The sequence below is a fragment of the Pundamilia nyererei genome, unplaced genomic scaffold (assembly GCF_000239375.1).
Source record: "Pundamilia nyererei isolate P.nyererei 1_Seehausen unplaced genomic scaffold, PunNye1.0 scaffold00090, whole genome shotgun sequence".
Lineage (NCBI taxonomy): Eukaryota > Metazoa > Chordata > Actinopteri > Cichliformes > Cichlidae > Pundamilia > Pundamilia nyererei.
The window spans coordinates 1,090,461-1,100,943 of record NW_005187491.1 but is presented as its reverse complement, the minus strand read 5'-3'; the positions used below and the strand labels follow the sequence as shown (position 1 = coordinate 1,100,943).

At 36.8% G+C, this 10,483-nt stretch overlaps 1 protein-coding gene across 1 annotated transcript in view; it reads right to left on the bottom strand.

Moving 5' to 3' along the window:
* Window positions 1-2,497: 2,497 nt before the first annotated feature.
* The window catches only part of LOC102192039 (cathepsin S-like), an 8,559-nt gene continuing 573 nt past the window's right edge, over window positions 2,498-10,483 (bottom strand). The window contains exons 2-8 of the mRNA XM_005739272.1: window positions 9,052-9,167; window positions 8,804-8,926; window positions 6,893-7,045; window positions 5,212-5,436; window positions 3,576-3,741; window positions 3,287-3,389; window positions 2,498-2,620 (exon numbers count right to left, since the gene is read on the bottom strand). Of these exons, the coding sequence (XP_005739329.1) occupies window positions 2,521-2,620; window positions 3,287-3,389; window positions 3,576-3,741; window positions 5,212-5,436; window positions 6,893-7,045; window positions 8,804-8,926; window positions 9,052-9,167 (986 nt within the window). The 3' untranslated portion in view covers window positions 2,498-2,520. The remainder of the gene's footprint in view (window positions 2,621-3,286; window positions 3,390-3,575; window positions 3,742-5,211; window positions 5,437-6,892; window positions 7,046-8,803; window positions 8,927-9,051; window positions 9,168-10,483) is intronic.

The following is a 10,483-nucleotide window of genomic DNA, read 5'->3' as shown; positions in this document are numbered from 1 at the left end:
TTTTTTAATGTCTCTGTAAACCACTTTGAATTACCTTGTGGTTGAATTGTGCTATATGAATAAACTTGCCTTGCTAATGAATGTGGCTAACCAACCAAAGGCTTTAAAAAAAGATATACAAAACTTTAAACGTCAATCATGGTGGGACATTTTGTATCAACAACCAAAGAAAATCCCTTTGAATACCTCATGTGAAAATTGTTTGTTGTGATTTTGCACTAAAAAAATTAAAAATGACTCATTTGTAACCCAACACTGCAGTCTGTTGACTTTATCCTGACCTTGTTCAAGGTGTTAGCAGGACAGATATGTGGGTTTTAAGGACCAACTCCAGCACCAGTAGCTGCTCTGAAATCTGATTTATTTTTTATTTGATCCAAAAATAAGAAAACACCCTCACGAAAGCAACTCTTCTTTTTAAACGTCCTTTTTGTTTAACAAAAATGCTGTATAACATGCACAATTCAGTACCTGATCAGTTAAAACCCTCAACCTCCCAGGCATATTTACATAAATACATATTCCCCCCTTTGTCAGGTCTGTGATGGCAGACTGTGTGGAGAGTGGACAGAGTGTGGACCCAAATGCAGACTAAAGACATGGTACTGGACTGCAGTCAAAAATGAAAGTGAGCTTTTTATTTTTGACTGCACAAAATACAACCAAAGCAAAAGGGAGACTAAGATTAAACCAACAAAAACTAAACTGCGAAAACTAAACACAAGGTACCTGGAACAAGGAAACCTGAGACCTGAAACATGATGGATGATGAACATGACAAGGATCTGACGAGGGACAAAGGGAGACTCACATAATAAAGATACACAAAGACAAACGAGAGGGAACAAAAGGGAACTAACTCAAAGTAATTAAGAACCAGAAATCTAAATGATTAAACCGGGAAACTAAATAATACCAGAAAAGGACTAAGAAACATAAATCGCTACCATCGTAAGAAAACAAGGCCAGAAGTCCAAAAACATAAATGCTCAGTAACAGACCCATCACCGTAACATCTATAAATTTACATATTATAATTCCGTGTCCTTTATTTTGTGAATAAGGAACCAGATTTTTGGACAATGTTTTATTTTTATATTGAGTCAGGTTACATAATATCAGTATCAACAACAATGCAGCAGTCAAAAAATATACAATTGTCCAGCGCTAAACATCCGGTAAAGTCACAGCTTTTTACAATAGATATAAACATATTTTTAATGAAACCTTGTAGCCTTGGACAGACGTCTGTACTTCTGGTTACCCCCTGATTTAGTAGTTAATGATAACCACAGTATTGGAGTGTAATGGAATACATGTACCGCCGTTACGTATTTAAAATACAAAATACGAGTGACTTTATTCCGTTACAGTTACCGTTTAAAAAGGTAGTATTCAGAATACAGTTACTTTGTTGAAATGAATGGATTACACGGCGGTATTTTTCTGTTTCATATGTTGGGCTATGCCATCTCTATTTTTGGGAATTCCAGGCCGGTGGAATGTGTCTGTGAGCGCGAGGAGGGAGAAAAAGAGTTGAAAAGTACGAGATTCACCGACCAGAAAAGGGAGCTGGAAGCATCTAAATATAATAATAACCATTGCAGCCAAAAAGAATGCCTGAGGAGCCCATTTGTAAGTACGCTATTAAGACTCGACTGTACACTGTGTTTGTGTTTTCCTCCGAAACAGTAAGTTCCATTGGAGCAGCCTTTCAACGTCTCTCTCTGTCTCTCGCTAGCAAAGTTGACCCAGACAACAAAGTAAAGCTAGTTTTCAGCTATGAGCCGACACGGAACCCACCGTATTAGCCAGAGGACCCTTTTTTATGGTTCGGAGCCACGGACCTGTTTTATATACGCGCAGAATTGTTTTCTATACGACATACATAATGTGCATCCTACTGATACTCATTTTATATTAAAATGTAAAAATCCTGTTGGTTTTGGTATGGTGAATAACCTTCAGTAATAGTAATAAATCACTAGCAATAGTACATTCATGTAGTTGTAAAAAGCATGATAATATATTAAGTAATCCAAAGTATTCAAAATACGTTACTCTCATTGAGTAACGTAAAAGAATACGTTACAAAATACATTTTCATGTATTCTGTAATTCCCCAGTAAACATTGGGGATAAATATTTCTCACTAACTTATAAAAATGAAATCTTTTAATGAAATTGCTGAATCTTGACTTTTAAGGAGACTTTTTCGGAAAGCAGCTTGAGCTTTGAGAAGAGGGTCAGAAGAAAAAAAACATACAAAAAGACTCTTAAACAAGCACTCACACACAGAGATAGAAACATTAGCATTTCCACAATGTCACAAGCCAAAGAAAATATAATGCTTCCTCCTCAAGATATCATTTCTCAAGAGAAGCACCAAAAGGCGTTAGTTTGAAGCTGTAGTTTTTGAAGATAAAAAACTACAGCTTCGAGGTGATCATATAAAAAAGGGTCATCATATATGAATTTTTTTTTTTTTTTGCAAGAATTTAATTTCAGTGCACACTGTAGTTACATGACGGGGTAGCAGGGATACAAAGCGATGCCACACTGGTTGCCTGTGTTGCGTGCCATCCGGATGTATCCCTGATCTCCGAAGGTTGTTCCCCAGCTGGAGAGTAAAATTAAAAAAAAAAAAATCATTATGAAATAATAGCTCATTGATGAAATTAAACAGTTTTTAAAACTCCACATGTCATTCAGCAGCTGGTTGTTTTGTTTTAATCTATGAATAAACATTAACAAAGCTGTCTTTCTTCTTCTTCTTCTTCTTCTTCTTCTTCTTCTTCTTTACATTTAACTAGGTGCAGTGCATGGTTAATTATTAATACAGATAGGAAACTTATATACATGGGTATGTTCAAACTTTTGATTGGCTGTATTCTTTTGAAGTCTTGATGTTTCCATGGAATAACTAATGTTTGATTAAACTTTAATTTAATGATGGAGGCCAACTGGTATATCGCAGCCCAACAGTCTGGAGAGTTATTGCTTAAGTTTAAAAATATATATAATTTAAAGAAATCCACTTTAGTCCTGTCAGCAAAAACTGAAAGTCTGAACAGAATGTAACAATCAGTCTTTGCATGTTAATGATATGTACTTTCCTAAAAAGCGCTGACTTCTCTCTTTCATTTCCTGTTTGTCTTGTAGAGTCCTCCCAGAATGCACCACATAAGTGAACAGATAGTGGAAGACAATAGAAGCCCTGTCTATAAAATCACTTTGTATATATAACCCAGATTCCAAAGAAATCAGTGGAGTGAAAATGTCTCACCTGTTCTTTACGAGCCAGTAGTCTTGTCCATTCAGAGTACCGTAGCCCACTGCCAACACACCGTGATTCACCTTTTGTGTGCATGATGGGTCATTATACACTCCTGAAATGATAAAAAGAATTACCAATCTCATTGTAACATTCCAAAAAGCAAAAAACAATAATTTCCAATAAAGTTTTATTAATTCAAGCTTTTCTCGAAACATCTTCATTCCTCCAAACTTCTCAAAACTATTTTTCCATATTAATAGACAAGAGTACACTTGACACCTGACGAAGTGTATCTTACCACTTCTATAGAAACTAAATCTGGGCCGCCTAGCATCAATTGCCACTGAAATGGGTCCAACGGTAGCAAGACCCTGCTTCAGAGCGTTCTCGTCCCCTTCAGGCAGAAACTGGTAACTGGAGCAGTTGGCAGCACGGGTTGCTGGGTTGTAGTGGCACTGATCATCCTGAAGTTAAAGGACAAAATGTTAAAGGATCTGATGCAGTCAGGAAAAAAAATAAAAAAAATAAAAATCTTAAATTATTCTTGTTTAAAAACATACAAGGCAGGCCTTAGACAGAACTGAACAAACTGGGAGATGGGACCTCATACCACTAGAAGTGACACCAACCAGCAGAGCAGTCCTTGAGCTTGCTCTACTTGCCCATTCTAATGTGACATTTTACATATGAATGATACTTTGGCAAAGTTGTGGATTATTTTGGATTATGAGCTGCAGTTTTTTTTAAACCACCCCTTTAGTCACCAGACACTGGAAAACAGGCTCTCCCTTGACTGAACTGCACCTCACTCATAAAAGAGAAAGTCAGTGGTTTCATAATTTGTACTTCAGGACAAAACTAAACCTAAAGATTTTTTCAAAATACACACATATTGTCATGTCCATATTTAATATTGTTGGTCACTATACTTATAGAATATTTAACATCAAAAAGTTGCTTTTTCAAATATCTTTTTCTAAAATTAAAAACATCGCCACCCCCGTGAGGCTGGAACAGTCTGCTGAATCGTCTCAGAACTGGCCTCCTCCACACAAACAACAGCGAACTACATAAAGCCTGGAGGACAAACATGTTGTCCGCTCCGATTAATTTATTGTTGCTCCAAAGAGACGTTAACAGCTGACCACAGACAAGTGTGAGTGTTGCTGTCTACAGCCTGAAGGATCGGACTCAACTTCTTGCTGGTTTTTATACACCCACCTAGGTGTCTCATACAGGGTTTTGTAAAGCTTGTGTTAGAGTCCTGTGTTTATTATTTTTTTTGCAAAACTTTGTTCACATTGGTCAAAGGAGCTTGGAAAGAAAAGCGTCTGGACTTCTTTAAGGTGCTTGAAGACGTTTCACCTCTCATCCAAGAAGCTTCTTCAGTTCTAAGGTCAAATGGTGGAGAGTCCCAGATATAAACCTAGTGGGAGTATCCCCCCACAGAGGGACAAAAGGACCCCCTGATGATCCTCTAATCGGATGAGAGGTGAAACGTCTTCAAGCAACTTAAAGAAGTCCAGACGCTTTTCTTTCCAAGCTCCTTTGACTACGATGACCTGGATGACTGAGAACCTTCACAGACATTTGTTCACATTGTATGAACAACAAAAATAAAACAGAATATGATGACTGAAAATCATTTAAACACAATATTTAATTGAAAATTAGACAAAGACAACATAAACTAACATTATATAAACATATTAAAAAATAGTAACATTCCTTAGATTAAATAAAAAATAAAGTAGCTTTGCTCCTGTCTACTCAATTTTTACTGTAAATAATGAAGTCAGATGTTTTGGTTTTACCTTATGAACATTCACCTATCACTAATATTATAGCTGAAAACATCAGTTAAGTACGTAGGTATGTTCTTTTAGCACAAAAGTGTGCTTATAGGGCCACATAAAAGTTGTGTGTTTACTTACACGTCCTGTATATGGGTATGAAGCATCAGAGTCGATTCCGTGGTTGTCGATGACATACTGGAAAGCTCGGGTCATGAAGCCTCCGTTGCAGCCGTGGTTGCCATATTTGCCGGAACAATCCACCAGGTTTTGAGGACTGAGATCCACCAGCTTTCCTGTACTCTTGGCTAACTGGCCTTCCAGGGCCCCTGCAGCACTGAAGGCCCAGCAAGACCCACAAGCACCCTAAGATAAAAACAAACAAACCCATAGGATCTAAAATACAAATATGCTTATATTCTCAGTATTCCTCTAAATGTCCATCTTAATAGCACTGATGCACTTTTTTACAATACCAACTACAAAAAAAAGTCATGCAGTGATTTGCAAATCCCCTATTTCGTTCAACATGTCAAATGTTGAAACTGAGACATTTTACAATTTCATGACAAATATGAATTCAATTTTGAATTTCATGGCAGCAAAAGATGTCTCAAAAATGTTGGGATGGAGGCAACGAAAGTTTTGAAAATAATTAGACTAACTAGCAAAAGGTATTTTACACAGCATCCCAACACCTTTGGAATTACGGTTGTAAAACTTTGACCCCAAATTACACATCTGACTGCACTTGTAGCTGTGACAAAATAAACAAGCTGAAACACACTGGTCTGGCAACAAAGGTGTTCTTTATATTAGTTCTGTTGCTTGAGTTTTCCTTTCTGGTCTCTTTCCACACTTCTTAGAAATCCATAAAGAAATCCATCTTGATTTTGATTTAATATATACAATTCATTGATATAATAATAAATAAAGACAGAGTGAAAAATCCCCCTTCAACAATGTTCCTGTAGCTTGTCACTACATCAGACAGAAATAGAATAAATTCCTTGTGCATCATTTTACACATTTCTGTGTTTGGCAGCTCAACAGGCGTTTGTAGAGGTGTTGGTGAAGCAAGGGTCCAGCAGGGTGTAGGAGGTTAAAGCACTCAAGTGACTAAATGAGAATGTTTTTTGGTCAGTTACATTTACCGCGTTGCACAGAACAGAAGCAATGCCAAAATCAATATGTGTGTGTCTCTGGTTAAATGATATTCATCTGCACAACACAAGTTAATAATAAATTGGGCATCAAAATCTGTTTCTTTCTTTTAAAATTATTATTTTTATCTTTATGATTTTTCCCTTTAGACTCCACGCAAAGCAATTTCAGCACAGAAAGTCATATGGATTTAAAATACCCTAAAGTAATGCATATTTTAGCACTAAACGTTTCTAGAGACAAATAAAGTGAAGCTTTGGAATGGACTATTTACATACAGAAAGAAAAGGCAGAACATTAAGACATATATTTCCTTATTTCACCTTAATTTTTGTATATTAATCATCCAAAAACTAAGATAACGAGACAGTTTTGAAAGTATCTAGGTTAAAAAAAAAACCCTGTAAGACCGTGCTACCCACCTTCTTTGCACCAAGACAAATGGATGTGACCAAATAATTGCTAAACTAGCAACTGTGGTAATGACATCCTGTGTAAACATGAACCTTTTCAAAGAATAAGGAACAGGATGAATGGGGGATATGTTGACACTACTGCCTGTGTGGCTATGAGACATCAAATGTTTTTGCTCTTCTCAGCAGCACTAATACATATACATTGATTGAAATGCCCTCTTCTTTTCTTTTTTTTTTTTTACCTGCATCTTGACTTTGGTGACACAACCCTTCTCTCTCCAGTCCATGGTGTCTGGTATGCCAGAACCTGATGCCCCTGCAAAGGGAGACGGCGCCCTCTGGATGTCAGTGGGAGGAGTGAGACTGGCAAAAAACTGCATGATCTCTTCTTCTGTCTATGAGAAAGAAAATGGCAATGATGAAATAAGAAACAAAAGCCAGTCACAGCTGGCAGACAGTTATCAAAGTTTTCAACTTCAATGTGCTTTATAAACTTTCTAAAAGCTTTAATTTTTCATATAAATCTCCCCTATGCAATATTTATATGTTATAATCTCCCTGACTTCATTAGAGCCATTTTGATGTTTAATTTCATAATCAAACTTTGCATCTAATCCAACTACTAACCAAGCTGCAGGCAGCTGAAGCTGTAAAAACATTGTGGTGCATCAAGTGCCGCTCCAAGCACTAACAGGATGTGTCAACAGGAAGACCAAACATGTTGCAAGACAACAAAAGGCCATGGTGGCTGTCTTTTTGATTTAAGCTACACTGTACGAACAAGTCCTAATATAAAAGTATTTTACTTGTATTTTACAGTTTCGTTCTGTTCTTCTAGAATATCATTAAATTTACATAAAACGACTGTGATTTCACATTTCAAATGTAAATTAACGTAAAATCACTGTAAATGTAATAAAACATAATTTTTTTGTTTTTTGTCTGTACATATGCATATATAGATTGTTAAAATACATTCACAAATGTATCATGATTGCACAGATATTTGTCCGTTATTTGAAGGATTGAACTGTTGAATTCAAATGTAATGCTATGGCAAAATATATAACATGATTCCTATAAACGTTGTTTACATAAAATAATTATTACTATTATTGCTACTTAGGGCCATCGTGGCTCAAGCGTTGGCAGTTCGCCTTGTAATCACAAGGTTGCTGTTTCAAGCCCCTGCTCGGACACTCTTGGTCATTGTGTCCTTGGTCAAGACTCTTCACCTACTGGTGATGGCCAGATGGTGCGATATGGCAGCCTCGCCTCTCTCAGTCTGTGCCAGGGTATGCAATCCATTATTATTTAAACCAACTGTTAACAGTATGTTTCTGTACATTTAAGTATTGTTATTCATATTGCCACATTCATTGACCTTGTTTATAGGTAATTTCATTGTTTGATCACATTAAAATGTTCCTAATTTAATGTTTAAAAGCACTTGAGAAAGGCAAAATCCCATGTAAAATTAGGGCAACAAACTGTATTATCATTACTGAAAATAACTGTATTTTTATGAGAAAGTTATTTTCTGTTATTGTATGTTATTACTTTGGCGCCCCAGCTGCAGGAATATTACTGTTTTTCTAGGATTTTTTTTTTTAACAGTGTAGACTTTTCACCTCAAGAATAATTTTCCAGAGCTCCATCTCACCAGACTTAATTTTTGGGTCATAAAGCTCGAGATATTTCTTGATGTAAACTTCTAGTTTCTCATTCATTAGCTTAAACGTGAGAGAAGGCAACAAGGGAAGAAAGGGTGCTTCTACAGAAGCTAAAAATGTGAGCTGCAGAAGTGTAGATGTAAACGCAGGAAGTGAAAAAAGTATTTTGAGGGGCAGGTGGAAACTGATCATATAACTGTGGCATGAGGTTTTGAGCCAGCATCACTGTGGAGGTTTTATGTGGAAAATGATGGTCAAGTGTTTTGACATAACTCTGTTGGGTCTGAACACAAAGACTTTTGAGCCACTTGTAGCCTCAGTTTTCTGCCAGTAATCTATCATCCATCACACACCCAGCTACTCTTCAATATGGATCAGCTTTGATCCTGTTGACCTTTTCAACATCATTAATACAATCACCATTAATGAATAAAAAATATCATAAGTCAAAAACATTAGTGAAGCAAGAGAGTGTCTCACCAGGTCTCCCATGTGATTCATGCCCAGTTCATAGGTGTGAAGTCCCATTGAGGCCTCCAGGTTGTGCACGGTAATCATCTTCAGGTTATTCTCCCACAGCTCCCGGCGGTGAGCATTCTCCACCTCACATAAAGAAAGAGCAGATGAGGTGAAAATGCTGTATAAGTTAATTATAAGCCTTGTGCAGAGTTTGTCTATACAAATATAACACTTCAAAAAAATATTTATTACTACTTTTTGTCACATACATCATTTTTGTAGCTCTTCCCATGTGTCTTCTTCCACAGCTCCCAGTGTGCGTCCAGTGTGGATTCAAACATGGCTGCTACCCCGGCACACAGGTAGATGAGCAGCAACAGCAGGCCTGCAAACACACAAACATAGACGATGACACGAGAAGACAGGATGTCACCTGACCTTTGATGAGACTGATGCTCACTAACACACTGAGAAAACAACCTGCCTGGCAAAGAGCTCAAGTTTCCAGTCAGAAACAGACCTTAGTTTCATAAAAACCACACATAGAGACTCTGGCACGACACAGGCCAAAATATTTTCAGAGTTGTGTTACATGTTGACAAAAAGAAAACAACAAAAAGATGGAAATCAAAACAAAGAATAGGCATTTAGTGAAATATGAGCACAACTGAACTTGTTTATGAGAGCCCCTGATATTTAATTCTTCTTATTAAAATCCAACATTTACTCTAAAAGGTTAACAGAAGCCACAACTATTTTCCTAGATTCATACATGGTAATTTTTCCCAAATTAAAAGGCCTTTTTTTCACAATTTCACTGTCTTGATCTGCTTCTCAGTCAGAACGCGGAAAAACATGATTGTAAATGTTGGTTTACGTCACTTGTTATCAGAAGGGCTGGCAACAAGCTGAAAAAGGCATACAAGAATCAACAAACAGGCCTCAAAATACAAAAAGGGAGAGTGTTTGCTCAGTTTTCTTACAATGACTAAGAGCAAATATACAAAACTAAAGACAGTGAAGTGATTCCACTGAACACTTCTGTTTGAACTGAGTGTTCAAGTATGCTACCAGATTATAATTGGTGCTGATGTTGTCTCCAGGGGTTTTATACTGAGATGGCTCATTGGCCTCATCTACATAGCAAAAGTCACTTAAAAAAAAACAACTTTTTGCACAGATCACTGTGTCTTTAGTGTCTGAGTGTTAAGAGAAGTCTCAAGTATAACTTCCACATATTTAAGGTTGTGCAAAATTTTCAAAATGACGCCACAGTCACAAGGCCTGAAGTGAAACTTATGAACAAGCAAGAAGTACATCCATGAATATGAAGGTCCACCTGGTACAGTTCCCAGCTGGGGAAAGGACCCTCTTCAAACAACACACACAATACCCTCAGTGTAGAACCTAAATGTAATATGATATATATAATATTTTTTAACCAGAATTTATAACTCATCAGGCTTCTCATACTAATGTATGCGATTTAAGTAAGCCATCTATTCAATTTTTACTTGGACTTTTACCCCAAAAGCACTTTGACTGGCTCTTTTTTCCACTTCGTTTTGTTGTCAGTTTCATAAATACAAATACAAAAACGAAGAATTCCGGTTTTATATTACTTTCAAATTGTTTTACTAAACAAATGCTACAGCGTAGTTGTACAGCACAGCCTTCCTGTCAATGGTGTAATTACATAAG